General features: G+C 33.8%; 1 protein-coding gene across 1 annotated transcript; it reads left to right on the forward strand.

Annotated features, from left to right (window-relative positions):
* The first annotated feature begins 14,541 nt into the window (after positions 1-14,541).
* Positions 14,542-15,003, forward strand: LOC102662275 (uncharacterized). Its single transcript, XM_006574188.1, has one exon. It carries the CDS (start codon positions 14,542-14,544, stop codon positions 15,001-15,003), a length of 462 nt encoding a protein of 153 aa, XP_006574251.1.
* Positions 15,004-23,478: the final 8,475 nt, after the last annotated feature.

Consider the following 23,478-nt stretch of genomic DNA (forward strand, 5'->3'; position numbering starts at 1 on the left):
TCAAAACATGTCTATGTTTTCGTTCCACTCTCCCATTTTGTTGGGGTGTTCTGGTGTAAGATGTCTGAAAGATTATTCCATGATCAAGAAAATATCTTTTCATGCATGTGAATTTTTTCCCATTATCACTTCTGAATATTTTGACTTGTTTATGAAACTGCCTCTCAAGTAAAGCAAAAAAATTGTGAAGCATTGTCGATACTTCTCGTTTATCAGCTAATAAGTATATCCATATAGCACGCGAATAATCATTAACTATTGTCAAGAAATAAAAAGCACCACAAGTAGAAAGAGTTCTATATGGTCCCCATAAATATGAATGAACTAATTCAAATGCACTACTGACTTTATGTTCACTCAAAGGAAACTTCTCTCTAGTCTGTTTGGCTCTAAAACAGACTTCACATGTTTTATTCACTACATTGTTATCTTTGTGTTTTCTAACCTCAGGAATCAATTGGGTGATCTTCAAAGAAGGATGTCCCAACTGTTTGTGCCACAAGTCCATGGAATGCAAACCATTAGTTTTGTAAGCTCTCACATTTCGAACCCCTCAGAGGAAATATAGCCCATCCCTCCGTTCACCTGCTCCAATCAGTGTCCTTGAAATATGATCCTGCACAACACATAACTTATTAGTGAATTGAACAACACATTTCAATTCATCCATCATCTATGAAACAAATATCAAATTGCAATTCAATTTAGGTACATAGAGAACATTAGTAAGTTTTAAGCCTCAATCTAGCACCACACTTCCTTTTTTAATCATTGTTGTATGTTGTCCATTAGGAAGTCCAATTAGGCAACTTTGAATATCTCGTAGTTCATGCATATGATTTAGATTTCCAGTCATGTGGTTGTAAGCCCCTGTGTCAATTATCCATGTATTGGTATCACGTTCATCTGTCATCTTGTCATTAGAGTTTGTTTTCTGAGCATTTAGTAATTCTACCAGCGTCTGCCACTGCTCTGTAGTAAGCCCAGTCAAACTTGAACTATCTCCTTTTGAGATCCTTGTGTCTGCACTTGTTTCACCACTGTGCACAACATTTGTACGCACTGTTCCTCCTTTTCCTCGTCCAGTTCCGGGGTCGTCGTTGGAATTCAATTCATACGGTGATGAAGTCTTCTTCACCATCTTATATTTTTCTTGCTCATGAGACTTATTCTTAGGAGCCTCCTCTTCATGATGACTCATTGTCACCAAATTTCAAACAGAACCTATTGGCTCTGATACCATAAAGAATTTTATGATGGAATAATTTTGTTTTGTGTTTTATGCTTTGCTAAGGCATAAATATATACAAGAGAGTTACACCAAAATCTCCTAAGATTGAGCTATACAAATTGATTCTTCAAATAAAAATCCTAAGATTACATCTAGACTAAAACCAAATTGATTTACATGATCACAGGCTAATAATACGAGATAATATAATAATTGCACATAATTCCACATAGATTCTGCTATCTCCTGCTATCTCATCATGATATCATTACATATAAATCATACATAAGATCATCTCAATTTTGAAGCTATAAAGGGTTTTAGAAAAAAGATACCATTCAATTCCAATTAATCATATAATATATATAGTCAATTTTTTAGAAGCTTCTGAAATGCCAATCATGGCGCTAGAATTGGTACTTATTGTCTTGATAGTTATGGTGGCATGCACTTCAACACTATAATTATTTAATGGTATGTTACTCACCATATTGAAAACAACTGTTGGAATAGTAATTTGTAATTTTGGAGAGTCATGTACACCCCCAAGATAATTAGGCCTCTCACGGATCTTATTTCAGAACATTTTACATGCTTAAAGTTTTTATGACATTAAGTGATTTAAAATTTATTTATATAAGCAATTAGAGAATTGATACAAAATTTAGTCTTTAAAGTTTAATTTTATCGCCATACATGTTAATGTTATAAGAATTTGCATGGGTGATTTTTAGAGAAAAGGTTGATAATCTAATGCTATTTCTTAATTATTTAGGATGATGGAATTGTGTAAAGTCATTAACATTAACATGTATTTGGATGAGGGTGAGAAATTTTTAATTCTAAGAATTTCAAATACTTTAATTGAAATTATTTTATTTTTAAAATTATGTTTGAATAAAAAAATTAAAATTGTCAGGGTAAAAAAAATGAATGCAAGGAGAAGAGAAAATATAGTTGGTGTGTTTCTACAAAGAACAATCCTGATATGACATAGGGAGTCATAAGGGAATCGGGACATAGTGGCGTACACCACTACACCTGACCACAACATTCAGTCAACGACACAAGACATGACTTAGGCCCTTCGCGCCAATGAGCACTTCCATAGCATGATGGGTAGCGATGGCTGCTCCCCTGAATAGCAAGTGCAGTTTCATGTGTCCCCCTATGCCTGCACCCAATCGACGCTCCGCGAGTTCATACGATATTTCTTGAAAATGATCATTGGCGTGAGTAAAGAGTCACGAGTTTGAGAATGCGTTTTTGGGAACTTTCAGGTGGAAGAAAGGATGAAGGTTATAAAGAAAATATGTGAACATTTTGGAAAATTCTTTCATCAAGAAGAGAATTTCAATTTCTCACCTTTTAAAAAGAAATTAAAATTTTACATTTTTTAGTTGTTTAAAATTCTGTTTTAAAATTTTAGAAATTTAAATTTTTCATAAAAAAATCCAAACAAGTTTTAGATTAAAGAAATTTAAATTCTCTTGATAAATTATTTTTTAGTAAAAATTGTCTTCCAAAATGGTGTAAAGTCATATATACCTAACACACGCACCATTAGAAATTGCACTTTGCATGATATCCAAATCATGTCCCAAAAAGTGACGAGAATTAACTAGACGCTCAAGAGAAAAAAGATAAGCACACAGACCATGCTCGTTTTCTTTTGGTTACATATGAGTAAAAATAAAAACAAAAAAAACTAGAAAAACACCAAAACTAGAATCCAAAAGGGAACAAAATTTCAAGAGCATCAACACGAACTTACCCCGCCACCTCGAGATCTGTGCCGAGATCTAGGAGAACCTTTGCCACACCGGGCCTCACGTACCCCGCCGCCATGTGTAGCACCACGAAGCTGCCGCTCCGGTCGCGGTGGTTCAGATTCACGCCAACCTCCGTCAGCAGCTTCACGCAGGGCTCCAAGTCGAGTCCTGCGATGAAGAGGAGTGTGGTGCTGCCATCGACGTCCATGGCGTCGATTTCGCGACCATCGTTGGCTCTATGCCGAGTCCTGCGATGAAGAGGTACTCCATTCTTGTGGTGCCGTCGAAGGCTCTGCCTCTGATGATGCCTTTGACTTCGTCGTAGGACTCATCTTCGGTTTCTTTAGAAGCTGCTGCTGCTTCTTGCTGTTGTTGGTTTTGGAAAACGATGGTGATGGTGCGGAGGTGCGTTGGTTTGTGTCGAGTGGTGAGAAATGTGGTGTGTGTGTGTGTGCATGTGTATTTTCATTTGAACGTGTTGCAGAAAGAGCTATTATTATTTACTTCAACTGTCGAAGGGTGCATCAGACAAGCAGATAAAGAGGGCGTATAGGAAGCTAGCTGTAACGTGCATAAAGAAGGAAGGAGATTTGGCACAAAATTCTGTTAGAAGGGAGGGACACATGGCTCACGATCCGCAAAGTGAGGGAGGCAGGCGTAGCACAAGATTGAGGAGGGAGAATATAAGGCTGGAGGATTACATGTTTTAGGATTATTTAGAGGTGATTTCCTTTCTTTGTTCTCTACTTCTTCTCTTCCGAGGGCTTGATTCTTCTCCCTGTTATTCTCTTCTCTCACCCTATCCCTTTCTCTCAGGTGATTCTATTGCTGGTAGATGGTAGAGGAGTGTGCCGAGAACATTGTTCTTCCTCTACTTCGTTGCCTCACTATTTTTGTAGCCTAATGTTGATTCTAGTTCTCTGTTTTTTTGTAATAATTTATTGTTGAATAATTGAATTGTTTCATTGGTGCTTTCATTGTGCTTCTGTGGCTGAGAACACGTGTTTGAAGGATTTGCAAATAGAAATTCATACACATTCGGATGATATTCGTCGTATCGGTCAAATGATGGATATGCATTACCAAGAGAAAAATGATAAGATGCTTCAGATTCAGAATTCTATGGATCAAATACAATTAGCGATGAATCTGTTATTGCAGAATGCTTCTCAACCTCCAGGAAGTTCTCCGAAAAATGGCTCCCCGATGGTGCAACCGATTAATGCTTCTTTGCCTGTTAAAGAGATTTCACTTGGATTTTCTCACTTTGATGGAACGGCGCGGTGATGGAGTGGATCTTCAAGGCTGAGAAATTTTTCACTTATCATAATACTCTTGATGATCTAGAGTGGATATTGTTGCGATGCATTTTGATAAGGATGTAGTGGCATGGTTCTAGATGTCGTAGAAATTATCTCTGGTGTCTACTTGGTCTGAGTTGACTCGTGCTCTAGAGTCTCAATTCGGTCCTTCACCTTTTGATTGTCCAATGGCCGAGCTCTTCAAGCTTCAACAAACAGGTTCGATATTAGATTATTACCTCAAGTTTATGTCTCTAGCTAATAGATCTCTGGAATTAAGTAATGAGGCTCTCTTTAATTGTTTCATTAGTGGTTTAAATCCTAATATTAGAAGAGATGTTGTTGCTATGTGCCCTTCTACCTTATTGCATGTAGTTGCTTTAGCTAAACTTTTTGAAGAAAAATATGGTCCTATTTCTAAACCATTTCGAAATTCCTATAGTCACAAATATTCCCAAATTTCTTCTACCCCTGTCCTTATTAATGCTCAACCAAACACACAAATTAAATCCAGTTTACCTCCACTTTTACCTACTCCACCAAGCCCTCCAATTTGTTCCTTGAATGTAAAAAGGATTACTCCTACTAAAATGCAGTTGAGAAGAGAAAAAAGATTGTGTTATTTTTGTGATGAGAAATTCTCTTTTAATCATAAATGTCCTAATAGACAATTTATACTGTTGCAAATGGAAGATGATAATGAGGATCCTAGTAGTACAATTGTACCTCAGGGTACTCAAGAAGATGAAATAGTAGAATTTGAAGATCATCATTTGTCTTTCAATGCTTTGAAAGGTGGTAAGGGAGTTGGTACTATTAGGTTCATAGCTTATATTGAAAAGTTACTAGTGACTGTGTTGATTGATGGGGGCAGTTCTGATAATTTTTTGCAACCAAGGGTGGCCAAGTTTTTTAAATTACCTGTGGAACCAGCTACTTAATTTAGAGTAATGATTGGTAATGGTAACTATATGTCTGCTGAAGGATTGGTTAAGCAATTGAAGGTACAGGCTCAAGGCAATATCTTTCAGTTACCAGTATTTTTGCTTCCTATTTCTGGTGCGGATATCATTTTAGGAGCTAGTTGGTTGAAGACTATTAGCTCTCACATTGTTGATTATGATGCTCTGCAATTGAAGTTTTTGTGGAAGGGTAAATTTACTACTTTACAAGGAGATTATGAACTGGTACCTGAGCAAGCACTATTACATTGTATAAGAAGAATGGTGGCCACCAATTCCATTGCTGAAGTTTATAGTCTGCAGTTGATGGAGCCAGATGTTGTTCCTAAGTCTATGCTTGACTTACCAGTTATGATGAAGCCTGAATTAGCCTTATTATTACACACTTGCAGTGTGGTTTTTGATACTCCTAGTAGCTTACCTCCATAAAGATCCCATGATCACTCTATTCCTTTATTGAGTGGTTCACAACCTGTTAAGGTTAAGCCTTACAGATACCCTCATAGTCAAAAGGAAGAAATTAAGAGGTTGGTGTCAGGAATGTTATATGAAGGCATCATATAGCCTAGTAAGAGTTCTTTTTCTTCTCCTATTATATTGGTAAAAAAAGAAAGATGGTTCATAGAGGTTGTGTACTGATTATAGGGCTCTTAATGTTATCACTATCAAGGACAACTTCCCTATTCCTACTGTGGATGAGTTGATTGGTGAGCTTTATGGAGCTTCCTTCTTTTCTAAATTGGATCTAAGGGCTGGTTATCACCAAATTTTGTCAAATTGGGATGACAGACATAAGACAACATTTAGGACTCATCATGGCTACTATGAGTGGTTGGTTATGCCATTTGGCTTAACCAATGCTCTTGATACTTTTCAGAGCCTTATGAATGACATTTTTGCTGGAATATTAAGAAAATTTGTACTAATTTTCTTTTATGATATTCTGGTGTATAGTGCTAATTGGAAAGATCATTTATACCATTTGGAAGTGGTTTTAAGTATCTTGAAACAACATCAATTGTTTGCAAGGTTTTCTAAATGTTGTTTTGGAGTTCAGTAGATTGATTACTTAGGACATACACTGTCTAGTTCAGGAGTAGCTATAGAGGGAACTAAATTAGAAGTTATTCAAAAGAGGCCTGAGCCTAGTAATCTGAAACAGTTAAGAGCATTTTTAGGACTCACGGATTATTATAGGAGGTTTGTCAAATCTTATGCTAGCATTGCAGCCCCTTTAACTGATTTGTTAAAAAAGGATTCTTTTAAAAGAAGTGTTGCTGCATGAGAAGCATTTCAACAACTTAAAATTGCCATGACATCTGCTCCTGTATTGGCTATTCCTAATTTCAAGGAAATTTTTGTATTGGAGATTGATGCCTCAGGAAGTGGAGTTGGTGTTGTCTTTAGCCAAAATAAGCATCCAATTGCTTATTTCTCTAAGAAATTGCCCTCAAGGATGCAGAAGCAGTCTGCTTATATTTGAGAATTATATGCTATTACTCAGGCTTTGGCAAAATTTAGACATTATCTTGTGGGTTATAAGTTCATAATTAAAACAGATTAGAAAAGCCTTAAAGAATTGTTAGAACAAAAGTTGCAAACTCCTAAACAACAACAATGGCTTCCTAAGTTCTTGGGGTTTGACTTTACAATTCAGTATAAACCACGGAAAGAAAATATACCCGCTGATGCTTTATCTAGGAGTTTCATGATGGATGTATCTACTCCTATACATTCTTGAATTAATAAAGAGATGGATTTGACTCAAACTGATTCTCAATTATCCAAAATTTATCAAAGCTGTTTGCAAGGTCAGAATCCATCTTCTGAATATAGTATTCAAAATGGCTTATTGTTGTTTAAAGGCAAAATTATGTTACCTCCTGATGTTGGGTTGCTTAATCAGATCATGGAGGAATTTCATAGTTCTAAGATTGGTGGACATTCTGGAGTTAATAAAACAACAACTAGAATTGGTGCTCCATTTTATTGGAATGGTATGAGAAGTGATATTAGTAAATTTGTGAGGGAATATTCCATATGTCAACAAGATAAAGTTGATAATGTCTTTCCAGTTGGGTTGTTATAGCCTCTTCTCATTCCTCCACAAATATGGGAAGACATAGCAATGAACTTTATTTTTCAATTGCCTCCTTCACAAGGATTTACAACTATTTTTACAATAGTTGATAGATTGTCCAAATTTGGGCACTTTATCCCTATGAAATCTGAGTTTAACAACAAGGTGGTGGCTGAAGCTTTCATTACCAACATTGTCAAAATTCATGGTTTTCCAAAAACCATTGTTTCTGACAGAGACAAAATTTTTATCAGCACTTTTTGGCAACAATTATTCAAAGCTCAAGGCACAACATTGGCCATGAGCTCTTCATATCACCCTCAATCCAATGGCCTGACTGAGAATCTTAATAAGACCCTTGAGATGTATCTAAGGTGCTTTGTATTTGATCATCCTATGAGTTGGGTTACTATGCTACCTTGGGCTCAATTTTGGTATAATACTTCCTTCCACCAAAGCTTGGGTATGACACCATTTCAAGCAGTTTTTGGTAGACCTCCACCAATGGTGATGCATTACGAGGTTGATCCTAAAGATCTTGATCCACTCAAGGATTTATTACAACTATGTGATCAACTTTTGAGCAAGCTTAAAGGTAATTTACTAAAGGCTCAACAATATATGAAGATGCAAGATGATAAGAAAAGAAGAGATTTGCAATTTAAGGTTGGTGATTTGGTTTTAGTTAAGCTACAACCTTATAGGCAACATTCAGTGGCTTTGAGGAAGCATCGGAAGCTAGGCATGCACTATTTTGGTCTATTTCCAGTGATTGAAAGAATTGGTACTGTTGCATATAAAGTACAACTACCCGAGTCTGCTAAAATACATCTTGTATTTCATATTGCTCTTCTGAAACCATTTCATGGCAAAAGTCCTCCACCATATCTTCCTTTTCCACTCACTTCTAGTGAACTGGGACCAACACTTTGCCCATGGAAGGTGTTGAATGTTCGAGTTGTCAAACATTTAGAAGCTACCATGTCTCAATTGTTGATTCAATGGGAAGCAATTAAAGCTAAGGGTGCTACTTGGGAATATTTGCGGGATATATGTGAAGCTTATCCTTAGTTCAACCTTGAGGACAAGGTTGTTTTTGATGAGGAGGGTAATGTAACGTGCATAAAGAAGGAATGAGATTTGGCTCGAAATTCTGTTAGAAGGGAGGGACACGTGGCTCACGATCCACAAAGTGAGGGAGGCAGACATAACACAAGATTGAGGAGGGAGAATATAAGGCTGGAGGATTACACGTTTTAAGACTATTCAGAGGTGATTTCCTTTCTCTGTTCTCTACTTCTTCTCTTCTGAGGGCTTGATTCTTCTCCTTGTTATTCTCTTCTCTCACCTTATCCCTTTCTCTCAGGTGATTCTATTGCCGGTAGACAACAGAGGAGTGTGCCTAGAACATCGTTCTTCCTCTACTTCGTTGCCTCACTATTTCTATAGCCTAATGTTGATTCTAGTTCTCTGTTTTTTGTAATAAACTGCTGTTGAACAATTGAATTGTTTCACTAGCATTGAAGTACCATCCTGATAAGAACCTCAACAATGAAGAAGCTAATAAGAAATTTGCTGAGATTATCAATGGTATATACATTATATATCATTGGTTGATTTGATTTTAATTACTTGCTCTGTTATTACTTTTTATGTTGGTTTTTGTAATTTTGTTGTGGCTGCTTTTGATTGTTGTTACTATCAGCATATGAAGTGTTGTCGGATTGCAAGAAGAGGAATATTTATGATAGGTATGGTGATGATGGTTTGAAGCAGCATGCTGCAAGTGGAGGTAGAGGTGGTGGAGTGAACTTCCAAGATATTTTTAGCACGCAAGTCATTAACTACAACTTTTGTTCATTTAGTTCTTAATCTATCACCATTGCGAAACAACTTTCTTGTGCTAATAACGATACATTCTAAACGGATTAGTATATATATGTTACATCAATATACAAAGAGTAATGACATCGGGCCAAAAAAAGACAACTAAGGAAGGCTATATAGATTTTCTTTATAAGCATATCATGCTTACATACTCTAATCAGAACATTTATATGGTTTTATTGATTTATGGCGCAAATCTCAATGTAGCCATTGATTTATATGGTTGGCTATGAACCTGAGGTGGACTCATATCCTTCACAGCTAGTCTCTCAACTCATATCCTGAGGTTATTGCTCCTGGAACTCCAATTGCTTGTTTAAAGGAGGAAATTGGAAATAAATATGGTGTGTTCTACTTTCTTAATAAATATGATATGTTTTGCTTTCTTAATACATTGTTTGCAATTGTAATGAGAATCCGTATACTTGAAATTACAAATTTTCAATACTTGAGAATCAGTTACAATGAAAATGTCTCAATGATCCTGTTAAACATGTATCTAATCTCGACCAGTTCATAAATACATGCTAGCCTTGAACCTTTCTTTAGATTAAAGGTGAAAGCTAAATTGACGGTAGATGGTCACCTTTTTCCTTGGTTCAACTAAATAAGCAATGCTTGGTCACCGGTGTCTTTTCCTTGTCTATTTCCTAACATTTCCTTTCAATTTTGAAATTGTATGTATACATGTTTCCCTTGATCCATTCAGATTTCTATGAAGAGATGAAAGCGTATGTGGAAAAATGAAATAATAGGTGGAAGAATGGGAAGTTAGGAAGAATAAATGAAAGTTTGTACATTTGAAATGAAAAATTGCACACTTGTCCCAAGACTTTTAGACTGGTTTTCTTTTGGTCACTACTCCTACCCTTAATTCATCCCCCTTTATTTATCTCATTCACATGTACACACACGTATGATCAATTGCACACGATAGTTTTGTGTAGACTCAACAGTCAACAATGATGCTAGTAACATATACATTTTATTCACTATTAGAAAATATGTTTTTAACATCGGTTATTTATGACTTTCAACATCAGTTTTTACTGATGTTGAAAGTGCCGATGTTAAAAGTATTATCGTTAACATCGGTTTTAACAAACCGATGTTAACGTTAAATTTAGAACATCGGTTATTTAAATTACCGATGTTAAATGTAATATGTTTTTTACATAAAACCGATGTTAACGTATGTGTTAACGTTGACAGTTAACATCGGTTTTTTGGAAAAATCGATGTTAACATAAATTAACATCGGTTTTTTTTATAGAAAACCGATGTTAACGTATGTGTTAATGTTGACAGTTAACATCGGTTTTTTACAACTAACCGATGTTGTTTTCAGGAATTTTTTTTAAAATACTTTCTCTGTTTTTACAAAAAAACCAAAATTTAACCTGTAAATTTAAAATCAGACCACACAACATATATAATTTGCATTCTGCTTTCAAATAGGTTTTTGCAGAAAACTAGCTAGTAAACTATTAATTATAAAAAAATCAATTGATAACTATGAATAACTATCAACAAAGGTTATTCAATGTTAAAATGAAACAACAATTGTAAAAAATGTAATGCAAAGTACAATAAACTAATTAAGTAACCTAAAGTTCAACATTAGGATTTACTTGTTTATTATCCAGAATAGAATATATCTAATACATGATGTTTCTATTAATAATATAGCTTATCAGTCACACTAAAAGAATAGAACAACATTGCTAGTTACCTCAAACTTGAAGAGTGCAATTGATGAATGGACATCCCAGAAGAAAGCAAACCACCAAGGCAGAGGTACTCCCTACGCCTTGCAACTAAATCTGCCGTAGAGAAGCAACCAAAAGCCAAAGAAGAGAAAATAAATATTAGAACTTGGCATATACAACTTAATGTCTATGGTTAACTTTCTAATTTAATGTCTGTGGTTAACTTGGTAACTGTCATAATTAAGTGGGTGCGCAATCGAGTCTTTGAAACAAACTTAATCACATTGAGTTTGGTCCTTAGAAAACTGAACCTAGTAGGAGACAGGGGTTTAGTCAAAGCATATGCCCATTGGTCAATGGTAGGAATATAATGTACGATAACTTACAGAGAATTTTGAGTTCAAATGAGAGGTAATTTGCTGAATTATAGGAATAGTACTGCCAGTAATCATAGAATAATAAAACTTGAAACATTTGGAAAAATCGGTGGTTGAATCTTAAATCCTATTTTTCAGCTAATTATAGGCGTTTTTTTTTTCTGAAAAATGGGTTGACCAAATCCCCTTTGCCTAGGGATTCCTCCTTTGATTTTGAGCGTTTTGACATATTATGGGTCTCAAACGGACATTCCTATCAAAAGTTACAGCCATTTGAAGTTTACTTGCACAAACCCTAACTAAAGTCTGAAGGAATTGCAGAGAAATTTATGGGGTGGTAAAAAACAACCATATAGGGTTTAACTTAACAAAGCTCATTTCAAGAAATTGTAGAGAAGGAATTACCTGACTGAAACTGCAGTGTTGGTGTTACCTAACTAAAGTCGGACTCAAACCAGATATAACCAAAATTATAAAATAGGCACCTTGGGAGCACGAAGCACCTTGCGAGCACCTTGTGAACAACGGACTGAAAGTCACCACCTTGAGCACCTTGCAACTTGCAAGCACGAACCTCCTTGCAGTGACCACCTGGGTAACATGCAGTTACAAAGAAGAAGAAAAGGAGAAGAAACAAACAAATAACAACAGGAACAAGAAGAAGAACAAAACCCTATATCGTGAGGTTGTGAAGAACAAAACCCTGTACCGTGAGGTCACGAAGAACAAAACCCTGTATCGTGAGGCTGTACCTAGGTAACATGCAATTACAAAAGCATGTACCGTGAGGTCACGAAGAAAAAGAAGCAAGGAAGAAGAAGAAAACCGGAGCGCGAGGAAAGTACTAGGGCTCGCGTTCTCTTATTTTAAATTACAAGTACAACATCGGTTTTATTCAAAAAACCGATGTTAATCCATAGATGTTAACATTAACATCGGTTTTCTGAGAAAAAATGATGTTAACATCATTAGTTAACATCGGTTTTTGAAAAACCGATGTTAACATGTACGCATTAACATTGATTTTTTGGAAAACCGATGTTAAGAATGATACTTTATTTACAAATATGCCACCGCGTTTAACTTAACATCGATGTTAAAACTACTCTTTGTAGTAGTGATTGATGGAATTGGAATGGAATTTTAGTTAATAATTGACAAAATTTTGAAAATGAATGTAAAAAAAAATATGCTTCCAATTTACTATACTTAAAACACGTTTTACTTTCCATAAATTATGTACTATTTTAAGTTAATTTGGTTTCTATTAATATAACAGTTTTTTAAAAGTTGAGTAACTATGATCCAACATGATAAGTTGACTTTGGAAATCAAATATTTGTATTAATATGGAATTTTAGCGGGAGAATCCTCTATAGTTTACATTTAGCTAGAGGATCTTAGGCCTTAAAGTTTAACTTTGTCTATCATAAAGTTTTAAGACAAAATATAGTTTTGGTCGTTGAATTAAACTGCACTGCCTATAGATTGTTTGGGACTATGGGGATCTGGTTCTTTATGCATCCTTTGGTGACAAACTAACAATTCATTTTGTACATACATTGTTTTTCTTAAGTTGTTTTCCATTTTCTTTAGATGTTGTACTAATCAATATTACTTAACACGACCATTTTTCTACAACATTGTTAGAAAGAAGCTGAACATGAAAATGAGGTGAGGTATCAGAGGAAGCTTCTGGGGATGAATTTAAAGATGAAATTATTGTTAGTATTTTATAATCATTTACCGATATAGAAAGATTGCAATTCTTATGTTCATTTTTTTGCTCACTTTTTGTGTTTTTTTTGTTTCCAAGATCTAATTCCATTAACATGAAATTGACTATATTGTTGCTATATAATGTCTACATAAGACAAAAGGTAGTCAAAGGATTATTGAGATTGAAAACTCCAACTTGGTAAAGCCAAAGAACTTGAAAGCTAGAGATGTTGATGCGAGTTCACCTTTCCAATTTTGGTTCTTTTTGTGACATATCTCTAGTAATTAAATTTGTATGAAAAGAATAATGCTAATTCCTTCTTTTTCATCTTATTTCTTTAGTTATAAATTGACATTATATTGAAGGTGAAACATCTATATTAATAGGTTTTTCTAATATCTTAAAATTTTTCACCTGTTTTGAGAGAGGAGCTAGAGAAACAGAGAGCTCACGAGCGCTATGTGAGGCTGTAAGAGCAAGGAACAATTGAACAAGCTAGGAAATATTTAGGTACTATTTTCTCTTGAAATAATGCTCTAATTAAATAGAACATGATTATTGAGTGACTAAGTGTTCAATTCCGTTGTTGACTAAAACATGGCCTAAATAGATTAATAGAGAACATGATTTAGTTTAAACATTCCATTATGGGTTTTCTTTTTATTAATAATAATAATAATAATAATTTTTCGGTTGTTGTTAGTTCCTCTGTGTTGTTTCTCCTTTTCAGGAATGACCAAAATGGCTGGATATAAAAACTGGGGATGAACTGAAAACCAAGCTTTGTCACGTCATAGTGATGCTGCTTTTGTTTGGGTTGTTTGACAAAAGTAAGAAGTCCTGTTCATATTGTTAGGATAATTTTGTTTTATTGTTTCTACACGTTAATATTTTGTTGAATTGTTTCAGTTTAATTTATCCTTAATTTTATGAGTTTGTTACCTTATGCAGAACATGGGTTTGTTATGGATTAGTGGCCTAGAGTTTAGGAATGGATCTGTTATGTATAAGTCTATAAAAAGGCTTTATCCTTAATGAATAAAACAGATTGCATCAGCCTCCTTCTGGTTTTATGCTCTCCTCTTAATATATTTTTCTGCTCTCTGCCATTTAACAGTGGTATCAAGAGCAAGGTTTCGATCTTGTGAGTGAGACACGTGAGGTTTAAAAACTACATATTGCATCAAATAAATCTCTTCCCCATAACCAAGGCTACAGATTCCAACTTTGTGCAAGTAGCCATTCCACGATTTGATGGTCACTATGACCATTGGAGCATGCTAATGGAGAACTTTCTCCAGTCAAAGGAGTATTGGCCTATCATTGAATCTAGAATTCAAGAGCCAGAAGAAGGCGCAAGTTTGACAAAACCTCAGAAAGTAGACTTGGAGGCTAGAAGGCTGAAGGATCTAAAGGCAAAAAATTATCTCTTCTAGGCCATCGATCGCCCCATCCTGGAAACTATTCTTTGCAAAGAAACTTCCAAGGACATTTGGGATTCTATGAAGAAAAAGTATCAAGGTTCTACTAGAGTGAAGCGTGCACAGCTTCAAGCCTTAAGAAGAGATTTTGAGACATTAGCAATGAAGGATGGTGAATATGTTTTTAGTTATTTTGCAAGAACAATGGAGATAAGCACCAGGATGCGATTCCATGGAGAGAAGATGAAAGATGTCACCATTGTAGAAAAGATTTTGCAATCCCTAACACCAACATTTGACTATGTTGTCTGTGCAATTGAAGAATCCAAAGATTTAGATGCACTTTCCCTTGATGAATTGCAAAGTTCCTTGTTAGTACATGAGCAGAAGATGAACCGAAGTTCAAATTTGACAGCAGAAGAGCAAGCTTTGAAGGCTTCTACCAACACTCATTCCATAGGTAGAGGAAGGGGTAAAGGTATAGGCAGAGGAAGGGGTCAAGGCCGTGGCAGAAGCAACTATAGAGGAAATCAGCACCAATAACAAGAAAAAGAAAGAGGAAGATGGAGCCATCAGACAACTAACTACAAGTCAGCAGACAAGTCTAACATTAATGTTTTAGATGTCACCGATTGGGCCATTACAAATCAGAGTGTAGGACCAATTTTTCCAAGGAGCATGGGGAAAAATCTAACTTTGCTGAAACAGAAGAAGAAGAAGAAGAAGTGTGCCTTCCAACCTCTTATCAAGAAGAAAAGGAATCAAGTAAAAGTTTATGGTACTTAGACACATCTTGCAACAATCATATGAGTGGGGATAAGTCAATATTCACTAACTTGGATGTATCATGATAAAGTAAAACTTGGTGACGAATTCAAAATTTCAATTATGGGAAAAGGAGAGGTAACAATCCTAAACAAAGATAACAGTAATGAGACTATCTTCAATGTTTTCTTTGTCCTAGATTTGAAAACGAATCTTCTAAGTGTTGGTCAGTTATTGGAAAATGGATATGAGTTGTCCTTCAAAGATGGAGCATGCAAAATTCAAGATTCAAAGTCGATTCTAATTGCTGAAGCCACAAAGACAGGAAATCAAATGTTTCCTTTTTATCTTCATATCACTAGCCACACATGTTTTTCAGTGAAATTGAAGGATGACGCCTGGCTATGGCATTTTTGATATGGGCATCTGAATTTTGGTGGATTAAGAACACTCCAATAGAAAAACATGGTCACGGGTCTTCCTAAAATTACACCTCCCTCAGAAATTTGTGAAGAATGTGTTGTTGGCAAACAACATCGTAGTCAATTTCCAAAAGGGAAATCATGGAGAGCAAAGGGTGTTTTAGAGCTGGTGTATTCAGATATATGTGGTCCAATAAAACCGTCTTCCAATGGAGGTAAAAACTATTTAATTACCTTCACTGATGATTTTTCTAGGAAAACTTGGACTTATTTCTTGCAGAACAAACCAAAAGCTTTCTCTACTTTCAAAAGCTTCAAAGCTCGTGTAGAAAATGAAGCAAGAAAGACCATTTAGACTCTTTGAATTGGTCGTGGTGGCGAATATTTCTCAAAAGAATTTGAAGCGTATTGTGAACATCATGGCATTCGAAGAGATCTTACAGCAACATATACACCACAACAAAATGGTGTATCGGAGAGGAAAAACAGAACTATCCTTAACATGGTGAGAAGTTTGTTAACAAGAGGAAGATTACCAAAAACCTTTTGGCCAGAAGCAGTTAATTGGAGCATTCATGTGCTCAATAGAAGCCCAACTTTTTCTGTTCAAAACATGACACCGAAAGAGGCTTGGAGTGGGAGACAACCATCTGTGGGTCATTTCAAAATTTTTGGGTGCATCGCCTATGCTCATATCCCGAATGAGAAGAGGAAGAAGCTTGATGACAAAGCTGAAAAGTGTGTCTTTGTTGGTGTAAGTGAAACATTAAAAGCATATAAGTTATTTAACCCACTAACAAAGAAGATTGTGACCAGCAGAGATGTTATTTTTGATGAAGACAACACATGGGATTGGAAGGAGCAGCAACCCAATTCAATTATTGATGACAATGAAGATGTAAAAGAATTGCAGCTACCCGTAAACATTGTCTTAACATCTCCAAATGCAGCTCAAATAGCTCCTGAGACAGAGATTTCAACACCAACAAATGCTGGAACAACAGACGCAACGACAACAACTCAATCTAAATGTCTTCAAAGGAGGCCAGCATGGATGTAAGATTATAAGGTAACTGGGATTGACCAAACTGAAGATCCTACTATTCACTTTGCCTTATTTTCAGATTGTGACCCTACAACATTTGAGAGTTTCATCAAAGAAGAAAAATGGCAAAAAGCAATGGATGATGAAATTGATGCCATTGAAAGAAATGATACTTAGGAGCTGATTGATCTTCCTAAAGGATACAAAACCATTGGCGTAAAGTGGGTCTTCAAAACATAGCTTAAAGAAAATGGTGAAGTTGACAAGTATAAGGCATACTTGGTGGCCAAGGGATACAAGCAAGAATATGGGGTCGATTGTACAAATTTTTTTCTCCAGTAGCAAGACATGACACAATCATATTAGTTGTTGCATTGGCAGTTCAAAACTCTTGCCTATTTTTCAGCTAGATGTCAAATCTCCATTCTTGCATGGATACTTGGAGGAACAAGTATTTGTTGAACAACCCCCTAAATATATCAAGATTGGACATGAACATAAAGCGTATAGATTAAAAAAGGCACTCTATGGACTAAAACAAGCCCCAAGGGCTTGGTATAGTCGCATTGAGGCTTATTTTATGAAGCTGGTTTTTTAAAATGTCCTTATGAGCACACATTATTTGTTAAGTCTGAAAATGTAGGGAAAGTGAAAAATTAAGTCTTCTCTTGTTATTAATGTCTAATATAAGGATTTTAGACATTTGATTTGAGAAAGTGAAAAATTAAGTCTTCTCTTCTTACATTATGTGTTTTTGGATATTTTTCGCAAAAATGTTCATGTGCAAATGTCTCTTTGTAGATTGTAGTCTTAAGGAGGAAATAGCTTTGTTGGTGTGCCACATTTATTTAACCAATATTTTGTTTTACATGTTCAAGGGGGGACTTACTTACTTAGGTGGGTAGACTATAATGAACTAATGATAATTATTTTTCTTGCGTAACTTTTTTTTAAATTTTTTATTAAAAAAGATATTCTAAGACGATTATTTAAAAAATCATTTTAAAAAATTTACTTTTTAAGATGATTTTTTAAAAAAATCATGTTAGAATCCTTAATTTTAATTTTAAAAAAATATTCTAAGATAATTTTTCATAAAACTGTTTTAAAAGGTTCGTCTTTTAATTTTTTTCTTAAAAAATAATTTCTAAAATATTTTTTTTCTTAGAAATTGAACAGATGTTCTGAGAACTGACTTTCCACACAGTTTAAAAAATGATTTAAAAACCATCGGAAAAAATTCCTCAGTCATCGTGAAAACTGATATTTTTAGTAATACGTGAAAATCAAATCTTTATCCATAAGCTTCTCGATATGCTAATTTCATTACTGTAATGATGTTGCCCCTCCAATGGCCTCTTGACTACCCGTGGCTCGCTTGGTCTACATATATCAATCCCATAATTTTTTCTTTTTTTTTATTCATTAAAATAAAAAACGGTGTTAAGGAATTTAAAATTTCTGTACAACTTTCTTGACGAAATGGCAGTCACAACGTAGAAGACGATTTGGATAAATTGCTTTTATTTTAAACTTTAATTTCTTTTTCTTCGTGTATGTAATAAATTGAAATTGATAAACTATAACCTTGTCAGTTATATATATATATATATATATATATATATATATATATATATATATATATATATATATATATATAAAAGATACGTACCGTAGTGAATGAAAAGTATGCATGCAAACTGATGCAACTTTATTGAATTCAAAGTGGCTGTTATATATAGCCTTTACAACTCTTAACAGAATGCTAGCTAGAAAATAGCTCATCTATCACGAACAACTACGTGATTCTCAACAAATTTTTTGGTATGGTAGATTCTCAACAATTGGAAATTAAAAAAAAATACTGGATATTAGAAGCAAACAAAATTGCCTCAAAAAGAAAAAAAAAAAAGTTAGACTCCTAACTTATAGGACCAGATTGTACAGCAAAGACCTTTTCACGTACTAAATACCAAATGGATTGAACATGTTTCGATCGGTTGAATTTGGATATGATAAATTGAATGCTTGGCCTTTGTTTTTTTTTGTTGTTTTGCAGTGTCAGAAATTAAAGGAATCAGGTTACCCGAATTGCTATCAGCCATGGCTGCAGGATGGAACGCAACGGGTCCTCTTCGCTGTTAGATCAAGCTCGTAGATCAACAATTAATTGGGAGAATCAAAGTGCACCATTTCCGAGTGTGATCCATTTTGTCCAAGATAAATAAATCATTTTTGACTGCTCGGATATACTATCTTCTTGACTAATAATGATACACACTAACATATTCAATCACAAAACAGCCCTTTTTTTCCAAAACTATTTTTTGGTAATTTGATGCATAAAAATCTGGTAGTTGCTTAATTGGCTCGGCTATGAGTTGGGGGAAGGTTCATAATATCATTTTTTTGGATAAACAAGACATAATATATTACCTAAAGAGATATTCAACGTAAAAAAGAGTTACAGAAAGTGCATACATAAACCAAAGGAAGCTACCACAAAAGGCTTACTAGTTACTATACCAGTAGCCTTATACAAATCCAACGTGGTATCCCTAGATCGAAAGACAACAAAGTCACTTCCAATACAAGAATTTCAATACCCTCAGTCCCAAACTTAGCTGGGAATTTGATATTCTATTCAAAGATTCTTGATCTTAGCATATAATTAATAATGCATAATTAGTGTAACACACGTTGGTTTCTTCACACAATTTTAATTAGAAAAGTTTTATCATATGTGTACTGGAGAGATGCTTGCATTCAATCCATGCCCACGACGTTCTTTTTGCCTAACCATGGAAAATAAGAATATTGAACTTTGCATATGCTTGCAATCTTCGTCTAACTCAATAGAAAAAAGAACGAAAAAAATTAATATATAATTACGTGGTCTCCTCCATTCTCCAGGCTCTTCCATTGTAGTCCTACTAATTTTGACACTTCTTAAAGAATGCAAGTATCTCTCCGTCGATATATAAAAAATGATACAAAGATAATGAGTTGCTGGAATTCCTTGAATTGATGAAGATACAAAAGATAGCTTTAGTTTTCTGTTTCTATTTTCAATTAATTGATATTTTTTTTGTTAATAATAATAAATTATTATCTTTAGTTTTATACTATGCTTTTAAGAATTTTAAAAAAACATGGAAAATGTCATTTATTATTTTTCTTTAAAATATGAAATCACCTTATATTCCCATAAAAAAGAAATCAAGTTATATTAATGAATTTTTTAAATTAGAAAAAGGTAAACTAAAAATAAAAAAATAAGACAGACGCAACGCACGCGTAATATTTTCGAAGTAAAGGATTAAAATATTTTTTCTTACCAGGACATAAAAAGAAAAGAAAGAATTTATAAGGAGAAAAAATATTATTAAAATTTCATTTTTTAGTAGGACATAGAAAATTTAGAAAGTAATTTTGTGACACATTTTTCATTATTTTCTATCTTTCATGTTTTTTAACTTACCATTTTCTTTTTCGAGTTTTATTTATTTACTTGATTTTCTGTTTCTTAATTTCAAAACAAGCATGGCACACTCTAACTGACTAACCCAAGCCATGGCCTCCCTCTCTTCATGCATCTTCATCTTCTCCTTCCACACCAACATCAACATCAACGTACAGTAACTAAATATAAAATAACTAACAGTAACTAAATATAAAATAACAGTAACTAAATATAAAATAACCAATTATATAAAATTCGTTATAAAGCTATAATTAATTTTTATAGATATTTTTATTTTAAATAACTTATTTTTATTTAAAAAATAATTATAATTATAAAATTATAACTAATTTTTATAAAAATAATTATTTCAAATGATTTATTTTTATTCATTCATAACAAGTTATATAATTTATATTTAACTTATTGTAAAACTAATTTATTAATAACCAATTATATAATTTTTTTTTCAAAAACAATAACTAGTTAATTTATTTAACTGATTATGTAACTAGTTTTAGATATAACTTATTAACTACAATATATATATATAAATAATATTCTATTCAAATTTTAATTTTTAGTTTTTGATATGTAGTTCTTGGGATTTCTTTGATCTCGTAAAATTAGTTTATTTTTATTTGTACGCGGTTGATAATAACAAATAGATAAAAAAAAACTATAAATAATAACAAAACTGTAATGTATTTAGAAAAAAAAAATCATTGCTTAGAGATTGAAATTGCCAAAAAATTGGTGCTCACTTGACAAATTTATTTTTTGTTATTATTCGAAATTAGTAGTTATATTAGCATCCATCCGAGACAAAAAAAAAAAGGCCTATTATTTCTTATTTTTATTTTTTAAACGAATTTTTGTTTTTTGCTGCATTTTAAAAGTTCAAACCAAACAGTTTTCCAAACCGAGTTGAACTATATTTTGTTTTAAACTGAACAATATTAAAAAAATTGGTTTTTCATTTTAGATCAACATTTTTCTTACTCTTAGACTGAACTGCGCCCGAGACAATTTCATTACACAGCAAAGCTCCAAACTTTATTACTAATCCAAATATTGCTGTTAATCTAAATGTTGGGGTAGTCAATCTAATAGAAAAGGAAAAACAATCAAATCAATACCTAATTTTCAACTCTCTTGATTCTCTTATGGAGCCAAAAACAAAACATAGGATTACACACTAAAGAGATTAAAGGTTACTCTTGTAGATTTCTGGCCCAAACCATTTAACTAAGTTTCCACTTGTAATATATTATCATATAAAGACATCTTTTGTCTACAAGTATCTATTTAAGCATATTTCGCGCATTTTAAACAAACTTTGACTTTAGCATCCAAGTGTTTGTGCAGGTGATTGCAGGTTTTGCTTCTCATGAAAATTTTTGTTGCTTTTGCTACAGTACTAGAAAAATTGGTTTTAACATTGCTACATTAACATCAGTTTTAAATAAAATTGATGTTAGCAAAAATGCAATTACATATTTGTAAATAATATGACTTATTTAATATCGGTTTTTCAAAAACTGATGTTAACGAAATAATGTTAATGTCGATTTTTGAAAAACCGATGTTAATTGTAATTTGTTAACATTGTTTTCTTGAAAAAATTGAGGTTAATATTAGTTAATTAACATCAGTTTTTTTAAAATCCGACATTGCTAAAGGCTAATGTTAACAATGATTTGTTTATAAAATCGATGTTAACACTTTATATATTTAAATTTGAAACAGGTTTTGATTACTCCCTTGATGTTTCATTTCGTTCAAAATTTTCCAAATTTTGTCCCTCGCTATCTCAGTTCTAGTGAAACCCCAACGTCATTGTCGTCACTGCCTCTTTAGATCCCTTATGTCGCCGCTTAAGCTCCTGTAGGACGCCGCCACTTGAGCTCCCATACGCCACCACTTCTCTGTTCTTCTTCGCATGTTTGGTTTCCTCGTGTGTTGATGATAACGGGTTTAATGCCTTTTCCTTTTCTTTGTTCTTGATCGCTATTGTTTGGGTTTGAGATTGGTAAGGTTTGGGTTTGTGACATTGCTAAGATTGGGAGTGTTTTTGTCTAGAATCGGGTGAAGTCATCATTGTCATTCCCTGCTGTATTGGGGGTTGATGTTAATTAGGTGCAAGAAATTAATATCCAATAAATGTATGACACGTGATGGTCAATGCCCAATAAAAGCATGACATGTGGCAGTCAACGTTGACAAGTAACAGTCAATATTCAATTTTGGGGTTGAAACTGAAATAATGAGATTGCAAAAAACTAGGAGACTAAATTCATGAATTAAATTGTAGGGGTACCAAAATTGAATTTTGAGTCAAATAGGAGGACCAAATTTGCAATTTTACCTTTCAATAACTGTGAATGAATGAAAGGTGTGGAATTGGAGATTTTTATTTGAACTTTTCCCTTTAGATTGCAACACCGATGCATTGAATTAATTAAGTGGTCCAAACAAGGACTTGCTACATATTTCAAGAGTGTCTAAACCAACAACCTTAAACACCACATAGTAACACAATTGATCCAACAATTGTGTAATAAGAAGCTAAAAAAATTTCATGAACGGAACATATCATAAGAGAAGAGTTTGCATTTGTTCAACAAAATTACAATAATTAAAAAGATAGGTAGAAAACGTGGATAAGTGTGTGATAGCAATTCATGAGATGAATAGAGATAAAAGAAAAATAATAGAGCAAATTATAGTGACATCTCCTGTGATTTACTCGAAATATAATAGAAGGACCCCCTACACACACACACACACACACACACACACACACACACACATACACAATGTACTTTAATCCCCTATAACTCAAATCAAGGGCCTTCGATGCATGGATGTCTTTTACGATGACCACCCAACTTTCTGAACCCTAAATGCAAAAATATCACCAGAGATATCTAAGGCACAACCAAACTTAAGAAGTGGAAGCCACATACAATTTTTTAGAACATAGGAGCCACTCTACATAAAGTTCCATAATTGAATGCTACTCACCAAGCTAACTTTGAATTAGAACATTAGTTTTCTGTATAAAAATCATAACAATCACTACAAATTGTAATGTTGCCCATTGTTGAAATCAAGATTTTTTTTTCCAAAGTGGTAAGGACCTAATTAGGGACCAAATATAGGAATCTCTCAAACAACTTCATTTTTTTTTTCTTGCATTATTTTAACCTATTTAATATGTTGAAGGCTAAAATCTGCAGCTCAAATTTCAGTAGCATCTTAAAACAAAGTAACATATCACAAGAAGTTTGTGACAAGTATAGTAGACAGAAAATACTTAC

The sequence above is a fragment of the Glycine max genome, chromosome 1, assembly GCF_000004515.6.
Source record: "Glycine max cultivar Williams 82 chromosome 1, Glycine_max_v4.0, whole genome shotgun sequence".
In the NCBI taxonomy this organism is placed as follows: Eukaryota; Viridiplantae; Streptophyta; class Magnoliopsida; order Fabales; family Fabaceae; genus Glycine; species Glycine max.

Excerpts from the sequence above, each read along its gene's own strand:
- LOC102662275 (XM_006574188.1), top strand. The coding sequence starts at position 14,542 with ATGAAGAAAAAGTATCAAGGTTCTACTAGAGTGAAGCGTGCACAGCTT.